Here is a 25,888-nt window from a genome sequence, read left to right on the forward strand (position 1 = left end):
GTTGGTGATAATTAGGGCCCAGACTGTCTTAAGGCAGGATGGAGGCTGGCAAGGACTAAGAGCAGCTGGTCAGGTCATCAGGAAGTCAGGACATGTGGCAGGGGCCACAAAAAATGGCCTGTCTCTTGAGTCACTTGGCCTGCAACAAGTCTGCCAGTCATGGCCGCCCCAGCCTGCTTGGGCCTCTTCACCTGGAGGGGAGCCCCACTTAAAGAGTCCAAAACTTTGAGAAAAGCTGGCTCCCTAGCAGGGGCATCCTGACCTCTTACCTCCTGCCCAGAAGCAAGTCCTCCTTCTGACCTCTCCCCGGCCCCAGATTTCTGCCTCATCCTTGATGCTTCCCTTCCCTGAAGCCTCTCCCACCCAGGTGCTTCTCTCCCACTCACCTCACAAGTCGTCCTGGGCATTGGAGGGACTAAGGCAGTGGAAACTCTGAGACCTGTGGCCATGACTGGTCATAAAGCAGCTTCCAGATCTTAACAGCTTCCAGAGAGAAAAGCCAGGCTTTTGCCAATGGACTAGTTTCCTGAGTAGTAACACTAAGAGCTGAACAACAGTAGTACAGTGACTTTGAATTCTCAAGGCAAATGATTTTCCAGGTAGAGTTCTGAACTGCAACCATCAGTCAAGTGTGTTGGGTGGAATAAAGTCACCATAAGACATGTTTCCAGACAATTACCTTACTGTGTTCCCTTCTTTAGGTTGCTGCTGGATCAGGAGTCAGCCCACTGAGGCCCCCAGGCCAAGTCCACCTGCCAGCTGATTTTGAGTGGCCCATGAGCATTTTTATCTTTTTTAATGGTTGCATTTAAATGGTTATATAAGTGTCCAGATCTGCTTTGCGTTTTGGCCCTTTATTCTCTGGCCCTTTCAGGTAGTTTGCTAGTGCCTGTATTAGACAAAGTATTCCACTGAAATGGGAGTAAGAAAGAAGAAGCCATGAGATCCAAAAACAGGAGATGGACACAGGAGAGAAGGAATGAAGGATTGGAGGGAGTACCGGGTGACAGCCTGGAGCAGGCTTAGAGGGAAATGTGCCCAGAGTTGAGCCAGGGCACAGAAAGCTCCCAGAAGAGTCTCCAAGAAGGAAAATTAAAGTGAAAGTTTGGTTGAGGTGTCAGAACCTACTGAGAACTCTGTATTCTGTTAGGAACTTTGGGAGTGAATTAGGGCTAGGCAGATAGAAAACTAACCAAAGAAGAACAAGGCAGTTTTTAACTTCTGAGAAAACAAGATGAATAAGAAAGGAAATACAGTCATGGAAGTGATAGAACATACATGACTCAGCTATGAATGGTTTTTTCACCATGAGCATGGTAATGTAAATCACTGAAGTTAGAGTTAGCCAAATATTATAATAGAACTAAATGGGAAAGTGGAAGGAGAAATGAATGGAGAAGAGAGTTAATTTATCACTTTCCAAAATAGGAAGTTAAAAGCAAATAAAGTTAAGGGCTAACAGGATAAGCATGTAATTTAAATATAAAGACGTAATTATTAGTTGGAACAGCTAAAATAGTTTGAAGTATTTGGGGTCTAAAGAGCCAGCATCAGAGGTGGGCCAGAGGATGCTGCATTTTGTAGAAGCCGTAGAATGACCTGACTTTTAAAATAGTGTACCCAGGGGTGCCTGGGTGGCTCAGTCAGTTAAGTGTCTAACTTCGGCTCAGGTCATGATCTCGCGGTTCGTGAGTCTGAGCCCCGCATTGGGCTCTGTGCTGACAGCTTAGAGCCTGGAGCCTGCTACGAATACTGTCTCCTCTCTCTCTGCTCCTCCCCCGCTCATGCTCTGTCTCTCTCTCTCTCTCTCTCCTTAAAAAATAAATAAAGCAGGGGCGCCTGGGTGGCGCAGTCGGTTAGGCGTCCGGCTTCAGCCAGGTCACGATCTCGCGGTCCATGAGTTCGAGCCCGGCGTCAGGCTCTGGGCTGATGGCTCAGAGCCTGGAGCCTGTTTCCGAATCTGAGTCTCCCTCTCTCTCTGCCCCTCCCCCGTTCATGCTCTGTCTCTCTCTGTCCCAAAAATAAATAAACGTTGAAAAAAAAAATTTTTAAAAATAAATAAATAAATAAATAAATAAATAAAGCATTAAAAAATTAAAATAAAATAAAATAAAGTAGTGTACCCAAGGGGTGCCTGGGTGACTCAGTCGGTTGAGCATCTGGCTCTTGATTTGGGCTCAGGTCATGATCTCACAGTTCATGAGATGGAGCCCCATGTCAGGCTTTGCACTGATAGTGCAGAGCCTGCTTGGGATTCTCTCTCCCTCCCTCTGTCCTTCTTTCCCTCTCTCCCCCTCCCTCTTTCTCTGCCCTTCCCCTGTTTGAGTGTACTCTGTCTCTCAAATAAATAAACTTAAAAAAGTAAAATAATGTACCTATAATCACTTTGAAAATAGATTTTTAAAATAAGAAAAAGAAAAAGTGACTTGGTCAGCCCAAGGAGTGATGTCCTGGCAACCATGCCCAGGTGGGAAAAAGGCACAGTGGGGGTAACCTCAAGCCCCTGGCTGGAGGAAGTAGGCTTCAGTGTCCTGGGGCCATGTTAGTTCTGATTATCATTATTGTTCCTGACATTAGGGTGAGTACATTTCAATAAAATGTCAAGACTGATAGCCATTGATTCATGCAATGAACACTCTCTGCATTTCAATCCCTGGCTGGAGCCGTTGGGATGAATACATCATGATTCCTGCCCTCAGCAGTTCACACACTGGTGATAAATAAAGTCATTCATACAGCTGGTGTATGATGGCTCTACACAGCAATAATATACTAAAAGGATACATGATTGCAGGGACAGGTGCTCAGAGGTCAGAAGTCCTTCGGGGAACGGGGAACGTAAGAGACTCTTAAATATGGAGAACAAACAGAGGGTTACTGGAGGGGTTGTGGGAGGGGGGATGGTCTAAATGGCTAAGGGGCCTTAAGGAATCTACTCCTGAAATCATTGTTGCACCATATGCTAAATAACTTGAATATAAATTTAAAAAAATAAATTAAAAAAAGAAGTCCTTCGGGGAGCCCGGGAGGTTGACTAGGAATCAGGGGAGATGGGGTGAGGCAGGAGCAGATGTCCAAGCACCAGGGAACGAAACGTGCAGAGGCACAGAGAGGGACCCAGGAATGATAGAGCTTGTTACAGCTGAGACGTGTGTGGCCTGGAGTCAGGAACTCAGAGTTTTTAGAGGAAGAAGCTGGAGAGGTGAATAGAAGATAGACCCTCCGCTAAGCAAGCAGGCATGCCATGGTAAAGAGTCTGTCCTTTGCCTTCCCCCGTGACATCACTTCCTGGACTGACTGGTCTCTATGGGTTTTTTGAGGTTTAAATTTATCATTGAGCTCCTACTATGTGCCAGGGACACCACCGCGTACACAGGAGTCCAGGTCCCCTGTCCTGGGATTTGCAGTGAACAGACAAGTGAAGCAGGTGGGAGGCCCTTGAATAGGCCCTGTTTGCAGGGCAGGGGGGCGGGGTTGTTCTGGATAGAAGGGATGTTCAGTGTTGGGGGGGTAATAGGGAGAGCAGCAGGCTGTGTTTGCATCTGAGTAGAAGAAGCAGAGAGCATGTGTGGGACTGGGGCAAGGATGAGCCACTTTCTCTTTGGGACAGAGAGGTGGATGACAGGGATGTGAGGCCTCACGGGAAAAACTGGCCCTGGGGTTTTGGGCACAGCTCCCACATACAGCTGTGTCAGCACAGGGCGGCCTGCTGGGGCTGGCAGTCTGCAGCTCGGTTTGTGGGCGCTGAGGCCAGCATGGGGAGAGGCCCTGGGGCGAGTCTGCTGACCGCCTGCTCTGTGGTGAGCTCAGGCTGAGGTTCTGACAGAGGAGGCAAGGGCCCCAGGAAACTGGTGGAGGGGGCATTTTGGAGGGAAGCCACCAAAAAGGAAACTGGAGGCTCTGAAAGTCAGTGCCCCAGGTTTTTTCAAGGAGGGAAGAGCAGGAGGTGTTCCACTGCTGTAGCAGACAGTTACAGAGCTGGGAGAGAGTTCTGTGGGTGGAGGGGAATCAGTGTGAGAGAAGGAAGGCTGATAATCCATCCTATGGGTATCTCATATACGCCCAGTGCTGTTCTTTTATGGATTTAAAAACTCAGTTTCTGATTCTGAAGAAGATACTATTAAGTTGAGAATATAAAACAAATTAGCAGAATCATCTAGTCCAGCTCCCCCACTTAACACATCAAGAAACCAGGAGGGTAAACACTTGAGCCCATGGACACAGAGAGTACATTAGGGACAGCAGGCAGCCTGGGAGCCTGGCTGTCTCCTCCACACCCTGCTGCCCCCACAGTGGCTGGGGACAGGAAGTTTTCCCTGTATTTGGGGAGGGACCCCATGGCCACAGCTCTGGCAACCTGACTCCACGGGTCAGCCATTGTCAGCATCTTGGAGTGCCTGCACCAGGTGACTTGATTTGAAAAGGTTTACACCTTTTGGTGGTGCTGTCTTCTGTTGTCATGAAATTTGGAGACATTTACTGCCTTTGAGACAAGTACAGGGAAAGTGTAATTTAGAAAGGAAGTCTCAGCCTGGGTACCCAATCAGTTAAGCGTCCAGCTTTTGATTTTGGCTCAGGTTATGATCTCACGGTTTGTGAGATGGAGCCCCTACATCAGGCTCTGCGCTGACTGGAACACAGCCTGCTTGGGATTCTCTCTCTCCCCCTCTCTCTGCTCCTCCCCTACTCTCTCTCCCTTCCTCTCTCAAAATAAATAAAAAACATTTTTAAAAATCTTTAAAAATAAAAACAGGAAGTCTCAGAGAAAGATATATTTATGTGTAACTTCCAGGAACACAGTCTCCACAGCTAGTTCTATTCTTGAGCGATGTGAGTGGGACTCTCTCAGCTCACAGTGATTCCATCTGAGTAGGGGTCCCAGCAGAGCTCGGGAGTCCAACCTCAGGGTCCTTGCGGGTGAGTGAGACATCTGCCATCTCCCCTCCCATCTCCCAACTACATTCCCCAACACTGTCATTCCCCTTGGCCAGAGATGGCCATGGCACCAGTGGATATCCAAAATGTGGCCTGACTCAGGTGTCAGATCTCAAATCCATGAACAACAACAACAACAAAATAAAAACCACAGTTACTACAGAGTATGTGTAAGGGGTACTATAAGTGCTATATGTGCCCCTTTCCTATTGTTCCACTTCCAAATTGACTGAAATCCAAAAATGTCATTGTACAAAATTTATATTTCACTAAAAAAAAAATTAAGTAGAACACTGAGCAAGGCATAGTGCTATCTACCAAATCATCTCCCATCCAGAAGTACCTTCTGGTTTCTTCTCTCTCATATGTTCCAACCTCTCTAATACAGCTAACCATCTATTTATTTATTTGTTTATTTATTTATTTATTTATTTACTTACTTACTTACTTACTATAAACTCACTAAGCTGAGGGTTCATGTGTTGCTGTATTAATCTAATTATAGCACCTTCGAAGAGTCTCTTCCCTTTAGGCTTACATGCCCACTGTCTCAGGACATATTTTGTTTATTTTTTTCCAGTATTGGCTGGAGTTTGTTCCATTTTATTGCCTGATATATTTTTTTTTTGACGTTTTAGGTTTTGTATCTGCACTCCAAAAATTGAAGAATTCCAAAGGCAGACATTTTTATTGCATCAGTCTGTTTACTAATTTCACATATTACCAAGTTGGCATCCTCCCAGGGCTCTGAATGCGGCACCCTGCCGGTGTCCTTGTTGGCAGTGTGCTGGCCTGAGCCTGGGTTTTAAGCGCCTGCTGCGGTGAACAGTTTGGGAGCTGCCAGCAGAGACAGAGAGAGGATCACCCAGAGAGACAGACGTGGCCTATGCTATTCTGATCCCCAACAGCTCCCAAAGCATTAAAATAGCTGGTGAGCGTGAAGGGACATGAATGGGGAGGCTCCGGGGGTGGTGGCAGGGATGGGTGCTGCTGCTGTGGAGAGAGGGTTCCTGCTGGAATTGAACACTAAGGGCGTGGGGATGGTGGTGGTGGCACATCTGGGACTCCAGGAGATACTGCTGCATGGAGGGGTGCAGACAGGCAGAACCCAGGGGGCCAGGCAGCAACTCCATGTGAAATGCAAGGCATTGACCTCGTGCTGAGTTCGGGAGGTGCTTGAGTGCATTCAGTTCAGCGTGTACTTCCTGAATCTGCACCTTGTATGTATCCTGAACAGATAGAATCTGGGCCTCAAAGGATGAGAAAGAGCCCGCTGAATCATGCATTCAGCTATTCATCTACAGACTTACTGAGCAATTTCTACATGGCAGATGCTGCCCTGGTTGTAAGGATATCCAGGTCCTCTGAGCATCAGTTGTGGAATCACACGGTGCCAATCCTAATGCAGCCCTGGGAAAAGATGACACTGGAATTGGGTACGAGGACCCCCCTTCCTGGAAGGATGTGAGTGTTGGCCTGGGACTCTGGGTGAGAGGAGACCTTCAGCAGGAACAAACTGTCGCTGTGCCTCTTCCACCTGGGCACAGATCCATTGGCCTCGGCTGTGGGCACAGAGGACCAGGGCAGCTGGGGTCAGGGCACCACCCCAGGGAGAGCCAACTTAATTTCTGGTACTGTTAGGCTCTCACCTGCCTGTCTTCAGCCAGTTGGGCTAAGGCAGAGCCATACATGTGAAGGAGTGAGCCACCCCTTCACAACAGGGACAAAGAAAGTATTTGATTAAATTAGATGCGTGTTTCTACCTTCAGACAAAGCCTTAGCAAAACAGGAACAGAAGGAAGATTCCTTAATTCGGTAAGTGGTATCCATCAAAAACCCACAGCAGAGATATTATGTGGTGGGAAAATTTTAGAGTCAGTTGTGTTAGTCAGGAACAAGCGAGGGATGCCACATAGCATTGCCCTGGAGGCTCCCAGTGCAACAAGGCAAGAAAAAGAAATGGGAAGTAGAAGAAAATGATCATTTTGTGCAGGCAATGTAGTTGTTCATAGAAAAAAAGCTGATCTGCTACAAAATCTATTAGAACTAATTATAGAACTCAGCAAAATTTCTCAATTTGGAGAGAAATATACAGGAATCAGTTGGGTTCCTATATATCACTAATAACCGTTTAGAAACTATAATAGAAAAAAATTATACTTACAGTAGCAACCAAAACTATATGCAAGGGCCTTATGGAAATGACTCTAAGCCATTATTGAAGGACACAGAAGATCTGACTGAATGGTGAGATATATCATGTTATATACCATGTTAATCGATGGGAGGTTTGATACCATAAAGATACCAATTTGCCCTAGATTAATACAGGGTGTTCAAGGCATTTGGTCAAATGATCCCAAGAACAGTCAAGACAATTTCCAAGAAGAATAAAATGAGATCTCACTATTTGTGAGATCAAGCCCTTGGGTGGGCTCTGTGCTGACAGTGCAGAGCCTGCAAGCAGGGGATTCTCTCTCTCTCTCCTCCCCTCCCCACCACTCTCAAAATAAATAAACATTTTTTAAAAGGCTTATTATGAGTTTCAATAATTAATATGGTGTGGTGCCAGTACTGAAATAGATCGGTAGAACAGAGTAAAAGACACAGACCCATGCAAAGTTGATAAGGAAGAGGTGGCCTAACAGATCAGTAGGACAAGGATAAAGTATTCAATAAATTAAATAAATTGTGAGGAGAAAAAGTACCTCATGCAGTATACACAATAAATTCTAAATGGATGAAAGATCTAAATGTGGAAAGCAAAACCTTAAAACTCCTGGAAAATATATGAGACTCACTTCCCACCTCATGGCAGAAAAGGATTTCTTAAAATGAGATTTGAAAACCACTAACAATAAAGGAAGACATTCGTAGATTTGACTATGTTAAAAATTTTAACTTCTGTATGACTAAAGACACCACAAATAAAGTTAAAACATAATACTACAGACTGGAAGGAGATAGCTGCAACTCATGCGATCAGCAGAAGATTAGAATGTGTAGCACAGTAAAAGCTCCTACAGATTAGCTAGAAAAAAACCATACAATCCAACTGGGGGAGGGGGCAAAGTTAGCAAATTCTATGAATACGCAATTACAGAGGAAAGATCTGAATGCTCAGTACACACACACACAAATACATTGAATTTCACTGGCACTCAGAGAAATATATGTTAAAACAAGATACTATTTTGAACCTATCAGGTTGGCAGAAAATTAAAAGGTGGGCTATTTGAAGTGTTGATGAGGAAATGGAACCACGGGAAATCAGACGCTGCTGCTGAGAGTGAAAATTAGTGCAGTCTTGCTGGGTAGCACCCGCGGCCTCTGGCACAGGAGCTGGCAGCCATGTTCTAGATGTAGGACCCAGGAGACTATTGTCTGTGTGCAGAGACAGGTCTGTGGACCTTTCTTGCTTTGCAGAAAGTGGAAAGAACTTAAATGTTCATGATCAGGAAACGTGGATGCATAGTATATTTACATAATAAGCAACTAAATAACTAAATTCGAATGATTTTGAAAGCATGTTGTTAAAGGAAGAATTGCAGAAAAATGTGTGTGGTATGACACCTTTATCTGAAGTTTAAAAACATTCTAAACAGGGGCACTGGGTGGCTCAGTCAGTTAAGCAGTTCAGCGTCTGACTCTTGATTTGGGCTCCAGTCGTGATCTCACAGTTGGTGAGTTCGAGCCCCACGTCAGGCTGTGTGCTGACAGCAAGGAGCCTGGTTGGGATCCTCTCTCCCTCCCTCTTTCTCTCTCTTTCCCTCTGCTCGCCCCATGCACACTCTTTCTTAAAATAAACATTAAAAAAATAAATAAATAACACTCTAAACAATATCCCAGTGATACGTGCATACTCGTGAGGCAAAACTATAAAAACGGGGTTGAGACAAAGACACATCAGCTTCTCAAGTGCAATTAGGTCTGTGGAGATAGAAGTGGGAAAAAGGGAGCTGAAAACAAAGAGGGCTTTTTACCTTGCTCTGTCTCCTAGGACAAAATACTGAGATTTGTTCCATCTGGGTAGTGGCCACATGAGTAGAGTTTGTTATATTCTATTTTGTCTATATACTTGAAATGTGTCATGGCTTTTTTAAAAATTCTGAGGGGAAAAAACCCTTAATTTCCATTTTCAAGTGGGTAATAATTCAAAAAACATTTAAACTAATTGATATTTGTCACTCGTGACTGGCAGTTTAGTGTGGTGGGTTGAAGCACAGGACTCTGGGGCAGCCTTCCAGGTTCGAATCCTGCTTTGCTTCTTCCTAAATGGTATTTAGGAAGCTGTTTAATTTCTCTCTGCTGTGGATTCCTTGGATATAAAATGCTGCCACCGATGATGATGATGATGATGATGATGATGATGATGGTGATGATGATGATTAGTGCGTGCTCATAGAGCTGTCACGAGGATATGATGAGTTAGTGTGCATAAAGCACTACAGAAGTGGACTCTATTATTGTGCCTGAATACGATCTACCATTCGGAGAAACACTAGTTACTTATTAGATGCAGGGGAGAGTGGGGGAGGGGATGAATAAGCTTTGTTGAAAGAAACCGTGTAAGTAGATGTTTTTAGTGATGGTTGCTCTTCTAACTGCAGTAAGACAAAAATATCTCTCAGATCTCCAAAATTAACCTGTGGAGTTGGAGATGATTCAGCCCCCAGTGACTTCACACGTATCTGCTTCAGTTAGCTCTGGTAAGTAAAATCATCACTCATTCACTTTTCAGAGCTGGCTGAAAAATCAATATGAAAAACAAAATCAATATGTAACTGGTGAAATATATAGAATCCCCTCTAAAAATGAAAGCTACATCTATCTTCAAGTTTTGATGAATATGTGGTGTTGTATCATGGAATAAGAATGGCTTTTTTGTATTTAAAAACAATGATGAAATGTAAATCTCCTTGCTAGATGGGGATTTAAATTGAAGCCTATTTAATGTCTCAACTAAGTGAGAAGAAATCACAGATGTTAGGGAGTCAAGGATGATTTTCTGAAAGCAGATACCAGAAGGGAAAGATTGCAGGCTTTGTCTGGAGTTGACTTGAACTTGGGTCCAGCTGCAATTCTGCTACTTACTAGCCCCATAGCCTTGAGTGAATTACTTAAACCTGCTGTGGCTCAGATTCTCATCTACAAGATGGGACTCACAGTCCTTCTCTTGCAGAACTCTTGTGAGGACCTAGTACGTGCTTGGTGCTGATGAATGGGAGATCGTAAGGGTCTAAGACAAAATGAGATCATGAGCCGTTGAGCCTCACAGCTGACCCTGCCAATCGCTCTTCACCTTACTTGGAACAGTAACTTATTTCAAAGCCCAGGAATTTTTCAAAATGAAGAAAACCTGGTCTTCTTAAAGATGATCAAATGCTGCTTTTAAAGAGTAATTATTCAATGCAAGGTATTGCAGCAATCAGGATCGGCTTTCCTATAAGGAGTGTCCTGTTCTGACTGCCACTGCTTTTGTATGTCCTTGCACAGCATCCTGGAATATCCAGTCCAGTTGGGAAGATTCATCATGCCTGGTCCCCCCAAAACACTCAAGTCATTTCTAACCACTGGAGGAATGAATTTCTAGGAATGAGCAGCCACTAAGGGCAAAGCCAAAATTCTGTGCCCGCTCCCAGGCCTGAGCCAAAGGGAAGATTTCCGAGGCCACCAAGCCTGAGCCGGAGGCAGAACACCTGGCTAAAGCAGTACCCCCTCCTCTGCACGCCCTTCTCTGGCAACTCCATCCTTCTCCCTTCCACCCTCCATCCCAGTCCTGCAATGCCCAAACCTGCCCCTCACTTCCTACCCTCATTTTTCATTTAAGAGGAGGGGCAGTGTGGTAGTGGGTCCAAAGAGGAGAGAGAGAATCCCTAGGAGGGAGGCAGTGTGGCTCTGACTAAAGTGATTCCCAGCAAGCTGTGAATAGAGACTATGCTTTAACCAGCTCCTGCATTTTCGAGGAAGAACCTGTTTATCTCTGAGGATCTCTAATTGGCAAATTCTTTAGGGAAGATGAGTCTTATCACCATCTCTTGCTCTATGGAAAGGGGTAAAGTTTGGGTGGGAAGATGGGAAGTTCAGGGTAGGACAGGTTGGTGTGAGGTGCCCACTGGGTAGGCTCCTGTGACCATCTCCACCCAGACAGAGGCTCCTTGGGCACCTGGAACAGCATGCTGAATTAATCCTCCCCACCAGCTCCTAGATGCCTGTTGCAGTTGGTGGTGCCTTAATGCCACCTCCCCCACCTGGTTTCCTAAGCTAGAAGAAGCACTCAGCGTCATCCTTGACTCATCCCTGCCCCCCGGCAGTCATCCATGCTGTTCCTTATTGCCCCCCCTGCCATCACAAAGGACAAGCTAAAATCAAAATTACAGTGCATTTAACTGTCTTGCTAATTGCCATGGCTTCCTACTACCTTGGGGAATATCTCAACACAAGTAAAAGTGTTTGAAATCCATATTTCAAATCATCTTATTAAAATTTGTGAAATTTTTATGGCTCATTTCTTTTCAGATCTGATTAGATCATTACTTTTACCTTAATTTGGCTACGGAAAAGCTCTTACGATGAGGATAATCGTCAGCCCCGCCATTTCCTTGCCATTCACTTATGCTGGCAATGATTAGCGTATTGTCTTCAGTCCTCAGTTTTGTTTCTCACAGGAATCTTTTGAAATCACTGGTCCATTTTGTGAGGGTTTAGTTAGAACTAAATAATATAATCACTGAGTCTGTTTAAAGCACACATAAACAAATGCTGAAATAAATCAAAACTTTTGAAAGGGAATAAACAAGTGAGAGATGCACTAAATACCCCCAAACCCTGGATGGGGGACTTTCCCCACTTCCCTTAGAATGCCACACACCGGTGGGTTGCACGGTCAGCCTATATGTTAAGTTTTAGTAAAGCTTAACTTCTAAGGAAACAGGAGACAGGGACGCCTGGGTGGCTCAGTCAGCTCAGCATCCAACTTCAGCTCAGGTCACGATCTCGCAGTTGAAGGGTTTGAGCCCTGCATCAGGCCCTGGGCTGGCAGTGCAGAACCTGGTTAGGATTCTCTTTCTCTCCTCTCTTTCTCTCTGCCCCTCCCACATTTGCACTGTCTCTCTCTCTCTCTCTCTCTCTCTCTCTCTCTCTCAAAATAAATAAATAAGCTTTAAAAAAAAGGAGACAGAAATAGAGCTTCTAATGGCTTCATTTTGCACACCCTGGAGTGTTGCCTGGCAGACCCTGCTGCTGTCTGTGTCATGGTGACCCCCCTGTAGGACCCACGAGCTGCTTGCTTCTTACTGCAGGTGGTGGAAATTGGGGGACCTCAGGTCTCAGCCACAGAGGTGAGCTCAGGAGACATGTGCTCAAGGCGTGGTGGCTCTCTTGGGGGGTTGGGGAGACCCAGTCCTGAAGAAGGCTCAAGAGTGTGCTAGACTGAACTGCAGTCAGAAAAACTGCATTCCTGACCCTCCCAGGCCATCCAAGTTTTACTGTGATGCCTTTTAAAATATCCCAAAATATCTTCTTTAAGCCTCAAGAATGCTACCTCACTGAAGTATGAAAGGGATCAGACCAACAAAGGCATTTTTTCACGAGCTTCTAAGCTTTGATCATTTCTCTGTGGAGAGATGGGAGGATCGAGGTTTTTGCTTGTCTCTAACTCAAAGGCCCCACCATCATTCAATAATCGCATTTCATTGTACCTTCTCCAGTGTCATGTTTTTAATATTCCAGCAGTGTACAAGCCACAGTTTTATACAAGGGAAGGAAAATGTTTTCTAGGTTGACTCCACTGGAGATGCAACAACTCAATTAATCTTCCTGGAAACCGTAACTCTGTTAGGTTCACATTTCAAAACTCTACTTAAGGTTGCTTAATAGTTTTGTCCCCATAGCAACATAGGGACAAGCAAGAACTAAAGCAGAGGCAGCGTCTTCCCTAGTAGGTGTTTTGTCATCATCATGGATATCCCATCCTTCAGACCACCTCACCCCCACAGCCAGCCCCCTCCTCATCATTCACACAGAGAAAAAAGAAGCAAGTAGGGAGAGGCGAGGGTATCACTTCCCCCCCTGGCTCCTGGCCCTTTATCAATACTGAAGGACACGACCAGTCCAATCAGCCTTTCTGGGCGTGTATGCAGGTGAGCAGAAAGACAGGTGCTCATCACAAAAGTTCAAGTAGTTTGCGAGGCAGCTCCATCTCAAGGAGGCTTGCTTGAACTTCTTTCCCAACAGTTAAGTGTAAGTGATTGCCAGGAATTTGGATTACCACTCCTCACCCTCTGCTTACACTTCCACATACCCTGAAGACCCCTCCCACTTTCCTTGTACTCTGGGTCTCCTGCCTTGATAGATGGTACTTATTAAGCACCACAGATTGTTTTGCTCTGGGCACCATCTCCACTCTTCTACTCTAGCTACCTGTCCTACTGGCCATCATCTTAGGCTGTTTACAGAAGTGAAGTGATACTGTGAGCACTGGCTATGGCAGAGAATTTCTAATCTTACAAAGTTGATACAACTATCCATACTCGAATCCAAGTTTTCCACACACTCCTTAAGTGGAAGTAGAGGAGTCAGAGTCCCGAGAGTAAGGAGAGAAGAGATGAGTCTGCTCCCAGCCCCTCTGTACCTCACCACGTGCTGGGTTGAGGATGCTCAGAGCACTTCATCCCTCATAACCATCATTTATTTTATTTTTCCCAAAATGTACTACCTGCTCTTCCTATGCTGAAGTTCATCTGCCTCCTTTCTGCCCACTCACCCAACTTGGTAAGATCTTCCTGCTATTTATCACCACCAGTTCGGCATTTCACCATCTGGGAGAGCTTAGCATTGTCTAGAAATGTGGAAACATCACTTGTACTATGGCAGAACATCATTTATAGAAGCATCAATGGACACCAGCCCCAGCACTTTTCCATTTAGTGAAGGACCCACTTAAATTATCTTTTGCTTACTCTCTCCAAACTGTTCGCTAACTACCATTGTCACACCACTCTCCCCACATAGTTCTGATACTTTTCCTTTCCTTGTAAATATTCTAAGGGTGCTTACTCTCAGAGCACTGACTTCACATTGCTTTTACCTGAGCTTCCCCATCAGGGGAAGGAAGCCCCTGTCTATTCTACAGGGATCAATTTTGCAGCTTCCTCAGTCTTGTCTCATTGTGCCAGTCAAGTAAGCTATATAGTAGCTGCATAATCACATTTTTGTCTCCATTCTCAGAGATCCTGAGGTGTTGTAAACAAGTCATTACCCTTCATGACTGGGGAATGGGAACGTTTTTACAAACATTGTTAAGAGAATTACCCCTGGCCAAAAGAGCCTTCCAAAGGCTTGTACACAGCAATGAGAGGACGGTTTTCGTCAAGACCTAATCTAGATCTCTTAGTGTTGCCCCAAAGTAAATATGTGTCCACTGATCAGGACTGTTTCCCCAGATATCCAAGTGCCTTCCTGACCTTGACTTCCAAAACTCACACGCTTCCTCTCAGCCTACAGCGTTCCTCCCTGATACATCACCAACACAGTCCGCCTGCTGAAGGTTGAGACAGAAGGATGGATGGAAGGAAGCAACCCCAACATTTCTATGTGCAGAAGTCTTCTGAATAAGACCGCCTCCCCCAGGTTTCCCTAGTGCACACACCCTCCCTTTAATCAGGCACACATGATGGAAACAGTGGGGTCTCCTCACCCCTGCCAGGCAGATCCCCTGGGAGATGTAAAAGTTGACCAGAGTGTCTTATTTTTTTTTCTCTCAATACTACCCCAGCATTTCTCATAATATATGCCACAAGACTGTGTGTGTGTGTGTGTGTGTGTGTGTGTACACACAAATTTCGTAAGGTTCAGTAAGTTTGAGAAGTGGTGGACTAAATAAAACTACACAGGTGTCTTTACTGTGGGACTTCTCAAAGCCTTTAATAAGCTATTTGGTATGGCAAATCTTTAAGAGCCAGCCATAATATATGGTCATCCGCGAACTCATTGTAACTGGCCACAGACCCTTCTTTACCAGAGCGCCTCTCAGGACTAGTGTTCTGTAGGATACATGCTGGGGCATGTTGTGTTTCGTGGGTCTTAGAGGCAGCATGTCAGAGTCACTTAAGGAGCTTGTGATTACCAGCCGTCTCCTAAAGATCTTCATACTGACAGTCTGGGCTAGAGTGTGAGAATCTACTTATTGTTGTTTTTTCTTAAAGCTTTCCTGGTTATATTGATGATCCATAGCCCTTGGGTTCCCCTGCTGTAGACTCTTGATATTTAAGCCTTCAGAGATGCTATACCTCTGACCCTCCTGAGCCCTCCCCATGGAAGCTTCTACACTAAATCCCCTTGTAGGTAAATAACACATTCTTACACAATAGAGATGGCTGAAAACTTACCAGGAAAAACACCCAAAGACTTTATGATTTGGGGGAAATTGCTGGCCTGTATCTATGACTTTAGAAACCACTTTGTAACATTGTAGCCATCCCCATCCAGCCACAGTCAAGTCCACCTTTAGCTTTCTCCTCACTCATGCCATTTTGGGCTATTTCACATGTTTTCATATTTTGTTTCATTTGTCTACATCTCACATCCCTGCAGGACCATATTTTGGGGGGATTTCATATACAGACGAACTAAGAGTAAGCACTCAATAACTGCAGAGAAACCAGAGGACAAAAGGGACTTTGCCCAGAATGAACAAAAAAGGGTTAAGGTTGACTACAGAATTAAAAAGCAAGTAGAGAGGCACAGTAAATCGGTCAATGTGGCAACATGAATGTGTACAATTTACCTGTACACAAAATTTATAGCATTTTAAATGGTAGGTAGGTCTCATATTCTGCCACCCTCTGCAGTTTTTCTTTGTTACTTCTTTGTTCAATTTTTAACTCCATGATATATGCATCACTAGTGGTTTAGGACTAGGGTGACTAAGGCGCCTGGGTGGCTCAGTTGGTTGAGTGTCCAACTCCAGCTCAGATCATGGTCTCGCAGTCTGTGAGTTTGAGCCCCGTGTCAAGCTCTGTGCTGACAGTTCAGAGTCTGGAGCCTGCTTCAGATTCTGTGTCTCCCTCTCTCTCTCTCTGCCCCTTCCCTGCTCGTGCTCTCTCTCTCCCTCAAAAATAAATAAACATTTAAAAATTAAAAAACAAAAACAAAAAACGGAATAGGGTGACCAACTTGTCCCAATGTGCCTGGCACTTTTCTCGTTCTAGCCTGAAAATCAGCTGTAAGGGAAACCCCTCAATCCTGACAAGTCAGAGCAGTTGGTCCCTCTACTCAAAAGACAGAAAGAATTCTGACCAAATAAATTCTGACCAAATAAAACTGGGAATTGCTACATCACTTTTATCCACCTGAGTCACTGCCGCAGTAACAAAACAAACTACCACAAACAGTGGCTTAAAGCAACACAAATTTATCATCTTCCATATCTAGAGATCAGAAATCTCTAAGTAGGTTTTACAGGACTAAAAATCAGTGTATCAGCAGAGCTGCATTTTTTTTTTTTTCCTAGAGGCTCGAGGGGAGATTCTGTTCCCTTTTCTTTTCCAGCCTCTAGAAGGCAGCCACATTCCTCGGCTGGTGGCTCCCTCCTTCATCTTAAAAGCAAGCGATCACGTCACTCTGACCCTCTACTTCCATCATCAAATCCCGTTCTCTGGCCCACTCTGTCCTGCCTCCCTCTTTCACTTTGAAAGACCCTTGTGATTATGGGCGCCTGGGTGGCTCAATCAGTTAATCGTCTGACTTCAGCTCAGGTCATGATCTAATGGTTCGTGGGTTCAAGCCCCACATTGGGCTCTGTGCTGACAGCTCGGAGCCTGGAGCCTGCTTCAGATTCTGTGTCTCCCTCTCTTTCTCTGCCCCTCCCCCACTTGTGCTCTGTCTGTCTCTCTCTCTCAAAAATAAACAAACACTTTTTAAAAAGAAAAGACCCTTGTGATTATATCAGGCTCACTGGATGATCCAGTGTAATTTCTCCATCCCCAAATCCTTAACTTCAATACATCTGCACAATCTCTCTTGCTGGGTAAGGTAACATATTCTCAGGTTCCAGGGACTGAGATGTGGACACCTTTGGCAGCTGGAGGGTCATTGTTCTGCCTACCACACCCAGCGTTCTCAGAGAGTTGAAAACACCTTCATGTGTTAAAGGAATATTGTTAAGTCTCACAGGAAAAGAATCTTTTAGCATTGCCTGACCCAGTCCTGTCCACACTTACTTGATCAAGAAAGAAGCTCTTTACTCCCAAAGAGCACTTATCATCTCATGGAATGCAGCTGCTGTCACAGAAGGGGAGAATTCAATCTGGTTGTGCATACCGCCGAGAGTCCAGAGACTTTCCATGTGATATGCAGATGAGGACAGTTTTGAGGAAATTGATTTATAGATCCAATTCCTCTTCCTCATTTCAGTACATACTCTTTTCTACACTTACCTGCCTGACAAACAACATGAGGTCAAGGCAGGGTGAACCTGTCTTCTTTCTGCTGTTTTCATCAGAGGCCACAGCCATTAAGAATCATATCAGGACAGTATATTGCCCTGGGTGCAAAACCTCCCTGGTCAGACACAGGGATGATGTGAAACTCTGGGGTTGGCGATGCCTCTTTGAAGCAAGACGCCATAACCTGCCCCCTACCCATCTCATTTGAAGCTGCATTTCCAATAAAAATTTTCCTTTTACATTTAGTATTTGTCAACATTTTAATATTTCATATTGTATGCTAAAATGAAATAACTCACTCCAGAGGAAATGCTTTGAGGCTTGGAGATTTATGGTTACCAGAATCATCTTTTAATTTAAAATTTCAATTTGTATGCATCCTTTGACTGTAGAGAATTATGATGAATTGATCAAATAAAACACTTTCAAGCATTAAAACATATTAAGTTAAAGTTCTCTGGGTGTCATGGAAAAGAGATAGTTTCAAAGGGAAAAAAAGAACAATGTAACGTTTCTAAAGAAGAGCTTGCTCCTGTCACACTAAAATGGACAATAATGTCCTATCACTGCCAGTGTTTATGTTATGTTGGACATATTTAAAAGAATGATATAGCAGGCTAATTTTAAATATCACTCTTATATAGAAATCATGTCTATTAACAAATTATAACTATTTAAACTTAAGGTGAAAAATATGGCTGCAAAGTTACATATGCAAGGAGGTACGTAGTTTTTCAAAACCCTTAAGGGAATATATGAGCAAAAACGGTGGCAGCTACTGGTCTAGAGAAAAATGTTGGGAATGCTGGCAGGGGAAAGAGCAGTGTTTGGAATCAGGCTCGCAGAGGAGCCTTGGTTAAAATGCCAGCTTCACCCAACAGAGTTAAAACCATGAAGCGTCTGGCACAGAGCCAACCAGTGCTCCCTTCCTGCCACCAGGACCTGCCAGGTGCCATCAGTGTGTGAGGCACTAGGCATACAGTAGGGCTTCGACACCCGTCCCTGCTCGCACAGAGCTCACATTCTGGTGGACATGCATGTATTTGATCTGCCGCTTCTGTGTGGGTACATGCTTGCTGCATTTCTTTTCTTTTCTTATTTTTAATGTTTATTTATTTTGAGAGGGGAGGAGGGGCAGAGAGAGAGAGAGAGAGAGAGAGAGAGAGAGAATCCCAAGCAGGCTCCAAGCTGCAAGCACAGAGCCCGACTCAGGGCTCAGTCCCACACCCATGAGATCATGACCTGAGCCGAAATCAAGAGTGGGACACTGAACCAAGTGAGCCACCCAAGCGCCCAAGTTTGCTGCATTTCTAAAGAGTCTCTTGCTACTCTTATTCTCAGGCAGCTTTTAGGAGCTGTATCTATAAAGAAATGACTCATTTTTTTATATTCTAGAAGAGGTCCTTCTAAATTCCATTGTTCCCTTCAGAATAATCACCTGAGGAGGCATACACTTATTTTAGTGACAGGGCCACTACTCAAAAGTCTTTAAGCCTCTGCTGTGGGATTGACTTCAAAGCATACAGCACAATCTCCTGAACATTCTTAATACTTGTAAATGTTTGTCTTTGGGGGGTGGCGCCTGGGTGGCTTAGTCGGTGAGTGCCTTGACTCTTGGTTTCAGCTCGGGTCATGATCTCATGGTCATGGGATTGAGACCCAAGTTGGGCTCCATGCTGAGTGTAGAGCCTGCTTGGGATTCTCTCTCTCTCTCCCTCTGCCCTTCCCACCCTCACAAAGTAAATAAATTTTAAAAACATATATTTGTCCTTGGAATACAAATTGGTGTTTTGGGGAACAGGTTATTCACACTATTCACACAAAGTGAATAGTGAACTATTCACTGAACTATTCACACAAAGGTCTGGTGACCCTAGTAGGTGGTCAGACTGGGTAGGAATATTTTTTATGACAAACTCTAGGAGGGCATAAATCAGGCAGTCTGGGCTTTCTCATGGTAAAGAATAGTCAAGAGATGCTGTTTGGGGGCGCCTGGGTGGCTCAGTCGGTTAAGCATCTGACTTCAGCTCAGGTCATGATCTCACGGTTCGTGGGTTTGAGCCCCACATCGGGCTCTGTGCTGACAGCTCAGAGCCCAGAGCCTATTTCAGATTCTGTGTCTCCCTCTCTCTATGCCCCTCCCCAACTCATGTTCTGTCTCCCTCTGTCTCAAAAATAAATAAACATTTAAAAAAAAAAAAAGAGAGAAGCTGTTTGTTCCCTTTGTACCTAGACTAAAGGGAAAAGCCCACCCACGTCAGGGTCACTTGACTGTGAAGTTGCTTGAAGACTCTACAGTTTCAAACTTTAGGGAGAGAGCTTCCTGAGCTGTAGGAAGCCCATGGTACCTACTACTTACTGCTGATGATCCTGCCACAGCAACCCCACTCCAGGCCATGCCCCTCAGGGCCCGCATCTAGAAGCCTGAGAGCAGACATAGCTGTCTCGGAAGGACCCAGGACCGAGGGAGCAAGGCTGGGCCAGTTGTGAGGGGGCCATGTGGGTGCAGGAAGTGCACACAAGCCTTGTCTGAATTGTGTTGGAGTGTTTATTGAGTGTCTGTGAGACCTGAGCATTAATCACAGGTATTAATCACTGTCCACTGAGAAAACGAGTCCAGGGTGGGCAGAGGGTGTGGAATATGAGATGGGGCGGACAGGCAAAGATTTCAGAACATGGCATGTGTGGCCATCTGTCTGTCCGCTTTGCCTATCGTATCTGTCACTTACATGTGGCCACAGAATGCTGGATAAAATCTCTCTGGATCCTATAAAGGTCCTCAATTCTCAAAGGAAAACTGTTTTTTTAAGTATAAATTTGCACTGTATTTTACTGCTTCCTTACTCTTCTGCAGTGTTTCTCTGTATTTTACTTAGCAGACACCATTTCATCCCTGTGCCCAGAACTGAACTAGGTGCTGTGGGAGACACTGTCTCAGTCCTTAGGCAACTTGAATCTCCTTGGGAAGACAGGCATACATACTGCAGAGTAATGGCCAGCGGGTTTCAAACGTCAGCTCTAGCTAATAGGTGACTTCATGGAGTATTTTATCAAATCTAAGACACTGTGAATTGTAAGATGTTGTTTTATGTGCTCTTAAGAAAGAAAAATATGCTGCCAATTAAATTGTGAATGACTGCTTTCTTTTTATTCAGAAATTTTATACTTCTTGAAAGATTCTTTTTGGACTTGCTTAGACAAGTGTTATTTTTAACATATATTACTCTTGTTCACTCATGAAGTAGAACATAAGAGAGAAATAAATTGGCTTTGGTTTTTCTAAGCTGCTTCACATTCAGGGTACTGCTCATCTGAAGTATCTTTGACCTGCTGTGGTCAGTGCATGTGTTTCTCACGCAGCGTCCTTCTGTTCCCTATGCCAACGGAGAGCGTTGGAGAGGCAATATTCCTTCGAGTACTCTTGACTTCTCCCAAATCTCTGGCTCCTACTGTGCAAATTGATGCGCATATAATGACAACCACAGCACAAGTGCCACCTGGCAACAGTGACTGTAAGACACATACCAATTTCCAAGATACCAAACATGAAAAAAATACACCATAGACTCAAAAAATAGATTCTGAGACTCAGTCAAAAAGACTGCCATGATCAACTGCCCATGTCTTCCCTGGGAATGGTGTTGGCATCAGTGCTACATTCTTGTCATTAAACAGTAATTTGCACAACTGGTTAGTTCTCTGTGAGCTAATAGGGTCAGGAAGGCGTTATGCATGAAGTAGGTCTAAAAAGGTGCGATTTCGGGTGCCTGGGTGGCTCAGTCAGTTAAGAGTCCAACTTCAGCTCAGGTCCTGATCTCATGGTCCATGAGTTCAAGCCCCACGTCAGGCTCTGTGCTTCAGATTCTGTGTCTCCCTCGCTCTCTGCCCCTCCCCCACTCACACTCTGTCTCTCTCACTCTCAAAAATGAATATTAAAAAAAATTTTTTTTAATGTGCTATTTGGTCTGGACAAAAGGAAACCACTTCCAGAGAGGGAAGAGTGCAAGATAGAAGGCTCGAGAGGGTAAATAAGCGTGTCATGTGGAGAGGACGGTGGAGGGATCCCAGCCTTTGGTGGGGTTTGATTAGGGAGTTGTGGGGTATAAAAGGCATGAGTCTTTGCCCTAGGAACATATTCGTGTGTTTCACTTGTAGAAGACACTGATGGTTCTCATATTTCTATAACTTTTCTTTCTTTCCTTACTATAGGTCCTGATGTTTTTAGTGCAAAGAGCCTTGCCCTTCAAGCTCAGAAGAAGATCCTGAGCAAAATAGCCAGCAAAACTATGGCAAACATGTTGATCGATGACACCAGCAGTGAGATCTTTGATGAGCTCTACAAAGTCACTAAAGAGCACACCCACAGCAAGAAGGAAGCCCACAAGATCATGAAAGACTTGATCAAGGTGGCAATCAAAATTGGAATCCTCTACCGGCACAACCAGTTCAGCCAGGAGGAGGTTGTTATCGTGGAGAAGCTCAGGAAGAAGCTGAACCAGACGGCCATGACGATCGTCAGCTTCTATGAGGTGGAGTACACCTTTGATAGGAACGTGCTCTCCAAGCTTCTGCATGAGTGCAAGGACCTGGTGCATGAACTGGTGCAGCGACACCTGACACCCAGGACCCATGGGCGCATCAACCACGTCTTCAACCACTTTGCCGACGTGGAGTTCCTCTCTACCCTTTATAGTCTGGATGGAGACTGTAGGCCCAACCTCAAGAGAATTTGTGAAGGAATCAATAAACTGCTAGATGAGAAAGTCCTCTGAATGCCTTCTCTCCTCCTGGACTTTGCTGAGTTCCAGTTCTAGTACCCAATGTGGTCCAGGTTAGAAAAAAGAAACCCGGAAACCCTTGTCGAAGATGCCCATGTTCTGTCCTATTCGCCCATCTGATATTGATGCCAGATTGCACTCAGGTGTGTTTATCCCCTGAGCTCACTGACGAGGTCTGTTCTTCAAATCACCTTGTTCGCCAACCCAAAGGACATTTCATTTGTTCTAGGCAGAAGGCTGCTATGCTCCTCAAGGTGAGCTCAGTGCATCTTGGTGGAGTGGAAGAAGCCCTGGACCAGGAGTTGGAGGACGTGGATTTGGTTCCCAGCTTCACCAGTACAACCATCCTCGGGATCCTGGAACCACAATGCCCTCCTGCCTACCTCCCAGGACTGCTGTGAGGTTCAAATGAGACAATGTATGTTCCCGCTTTTAAAAACTCTAACGTAAGCTCTTATTATTTTCTCTCTGGAGTGTGAAAGGGATCAACCTGGATCTAGACTACTAAGCAGAAGAGAAGAAAAGAATAATGGTATCTAGTGGGCCGGGTTTACAGTCTGTCTCTAGATGTGCTGTTTCAAACACAGATGAATACACAGGTGTGAAAAAGTGTAGCTGCAAATTGGAAAAATGTTTTCCAAGAGTTGTGTTTTTTAGGTCTTAGATGTAGGTTTATGATCCTGCAGAGGGAATCTTTCCAGCAGGGTGGGGGTATGGAGAGTTTCTCACTCATAATGCAGGAGCAGGGAAGTGTGCTCCTTGTGGGAGAGGCCTCTCCCTCCCAGGGGCCACTGTGAGGTGTGGGAGGGTTTATCCCAGCAGCACAGGAGAGCTGGGCAGCACGAACCCCTATCCATCTCTCTTGGCCTTTCACAGACACATTGTGCTATTTTCTTTGGTTCGTTAATAAATTGAAACCCTTCAAACAAGAGGTTTTGGAGTTGTGATTCAAAAATAAAATACCTTGGAATTAGATGCAGTGTTAAGAATAATGGGATTGAGGGGCACCTGGGTGGTTCAGTCAGTTAAGTGTCGGACTCTTGATTTTGGCTCAGGTCATGATCCCAGGGTGCTGGGATCGTGCTCCATGTTGGGGTCCATGCTGGGCATGCAGCCTGCTTAAGATTCTCTCTCTGCCCCTCCCCTGTGTGCACTCACTCGCATTCTTGCACACATTCCCTCTCTCTCTCTCTCTCTCTCTCTCTCTCTTTAAAAAGAAGAATGGGATTTAAAGGCAGACAACGAAGAGCAAGAACTCTGCACTCAGACCCTAAGGGGCAGTGTGGGAGGCAGGAAGGGTGAGGGTGCAGGCAGCTGCTCATGGACATGTGACCAACCACCTTCTCTGAGCGTCTCCCAGCCTCACTTTCACACTGTGGCTTCTGACATTTTCATCAATTGTTAACAAATCTCAGGACAGTGTATTTACTGCCTTCTCATGTTGTCTGCAGGACACCACTTTAGGAGACTTGGTCTTCCTGCATCACCTCCCATGCTGCTCTGCTTCTTATACCTGATGATATTATAAAAAGACATTAGCTCAGCCCATGGCTCAGCCCATCCAGAGATGGTTTGAGGATGTGAAATGGCATCCTGTGAACCTACAGTGGCCACTCAGCCTCAACTGGCTCCTGTGTCAACATCAATGCAAACCATCAGTTAAGTTCTTCAGCTGCCAGCACTCAAAATTAGCTCATAGGAAGGGTGTTTAGTAGGGAAAAGGGAACAGTTAAGTCAGCCCCCAGCCCCTCCTCACAGACCTGAGGACTGAACGATGATGCCCTGTGCACATGCAGGCTGGGGAGGTCATTGGCCATTCTGGCAATGGAAGCCACCAGTGGCAGGCTCCTTCCTTCCCACCTACCCACTAGGCAGCAAGCAGCTCAGCGATAGCTGAATTTTCACATGCAGAGTCTTCAATGCCTGTCTTGGTGCACTCGTCTGATTAAGGACTGCTTTCTAGTTTGAGGGATGGCTCCAGAAGCAAGTTCTTTTTTCACTAAGTAGGTGGACCCACCCAGAGAATTCAGACCCACAAGGAATGCATGGAACTATCTTCTGTTCATCTGAGACACAGCAGGGAAGAAGGCAGGATCAGGTTCTCCTCACTTGGCCAGTCATTAGCACACATTAGTTTCTGACAGTCCACGAGTCCCTAAGGAAACCGAGTCCTCCTTATTCTCATCAGAGAAGGATCAGCACTTCCACCAGCACGTCTCAGCAAGTGCAAAAGCAGAGTGTAGACCAAAACATGTTCTACTGTCCTAAACCTCCCCACTGAGGCAGCCAAGGGGCTCTCTACTGCAGGACCAGCTGGGTGTATCTCAAAGTTATCAACAGTAGCACAGTAGGGGGGTGGGGGGCTGGGCTACCCAGGCAAAAGTAACCCACAGGCCTCTAAAAATAGCCAAAACCAATCCCATGTGTACATTTTAAATATACCACTGGCATATAAACTCAAGTGATTCTCGAGTTTCATCAACCAGCTGAAGGCTTACAAATTTCAGACACTTTACATAACAATCTAGTGACCAAAAAAAGAATCACATTATTAGTTTATCCTGAGAACTCTACTCACATCACTCTGTGGCCCTGAAAGGCTATTTTGGCTGAAAAGAAAATACGAAGGAGACCAGCAGATGCTAGATGCTTTCAAAAACAGGACCCTGCACATGTGCATTTGTGCTCAGAACTCTATAAAATTTGCAATAATGAGAACCCACAAAGGCAAAGTGAGGATATCTACATTTAGGTGGCACCTAAAAGAAAAAGGATTTCAAGAGAAGCAATAATATAAAATCACTCAATTGATCAAGCCCCACACGAAGTTCAGAGAGCAAAGCCTGGCTCAGCAAATGAAGGGCAGAGACAGCACTCATTCTTTAAGAGGGGAGGGACACAGGAGCAGCCTGTCTCAGTTATCTGGAAACATCGCTAGGTCTTCAGCCATCTGTGAGCACTCAGCTCTGTCCCCTGGGAGGACGGCAGACTTACACTGAAATCCCCAGCCCGCGCCTGGTTACGTGTCCCTCCTCATGCATCTGAGCCCTGCAGAAACACATTTCCTGCCGGCTGCGCCTGCCGTGTGTCTGTGTTGCCCTTCCTCCCTGTGTTTGCATCTGTGAGTCTTGACACCCTCAGCAACTCCAGGTCTCTGCTCAGTGACAAATCAAAATGAAAAGACTTCTCCATCTGTGCTTCTTCTCCAAACTCCCATCTCCCCCATCTGTACATTTTCAGAAGCAGATCAGTACATTTGCTGGCTGCTCAATGAACTTCTTACATCCATTTACATTTTAAAAAGAGAGAGCACAAATCAGGCCTACATGCCCTCTGCCCATTATCTTTGGGTTTTTTGTTTTGTTTTGTTTTTTTAATTCAACGTGGTCTCAGGTGTCAAGAGCAAAACTGATCGGTGAAAATTCTAGATCAACCAGCTTTGGCTATGAAGACATTGCATTAGCAGGAGCTGTCCGTCAATGGACTGGGAGGTTGACAGCAGAGTCATAAATCAGATGGCCTTGAAGGAGAGGGTCCCCAAGGCCCTCCCAACTCAGAATTGTGTAGCCACTTTCCCTTGTTTAGTCTAACTGTACTGTGGGGGTCACCAACCAGGCCCACCCCCTGCTCATTCTTAGAGGGAGGTCTTTTTTGTTAGGGGGAAGACTCTTCTACAACCCTGTTCCCCAAAATGGCATCTAGGAATCACTGAGAGTTCTGGTTTTGGGG

At 45.2% G+C, this 25,888-nt stretch overlaps 1 protein-coding gene across 1 annotated transcript in view; it reads left to right on the forward strand.

Moving 5' to 3' along the window:
- The window catches only part of TNFAIP8L3 (TNF alpha induced protein 8 like 3), a 36,566-nt gene extending 13,476 nt beyond the window's left edge, over positions 1-23,090 (forward strand). Inside the window, exon 2 of the mRNA XM_043555431.1 lies at positions 21,591-23,090. Within this exon, the coding sequence (XP_043411366.1) occupies positions 21,591-22,153 (563 nt within the window). The 3' untranslated portion in view covers positions 22,154-23,090. The remainder of the gene's footprint in view (positions 1-21,590) is intronic.
- Positions 23,091-25,888: the final 2,798 nt, after the last annotated feature.

This window comes from Prionailurus bengalensis, chromosome B3 (genome assembly GCF_016509475.1).
Source record: "Prionailurus bengalensis isolate Pbe53 chromosome B3, Fcat_Pben_1.1_paternal_pri, whole genome shotgun sequence".
Classification (NCBI taxonomy): Eukaryota; Metazoa; Chordata; class Mammalia; order Carnivora; family Felidae; genus Prionailurus; species Prionailurus bengalensis.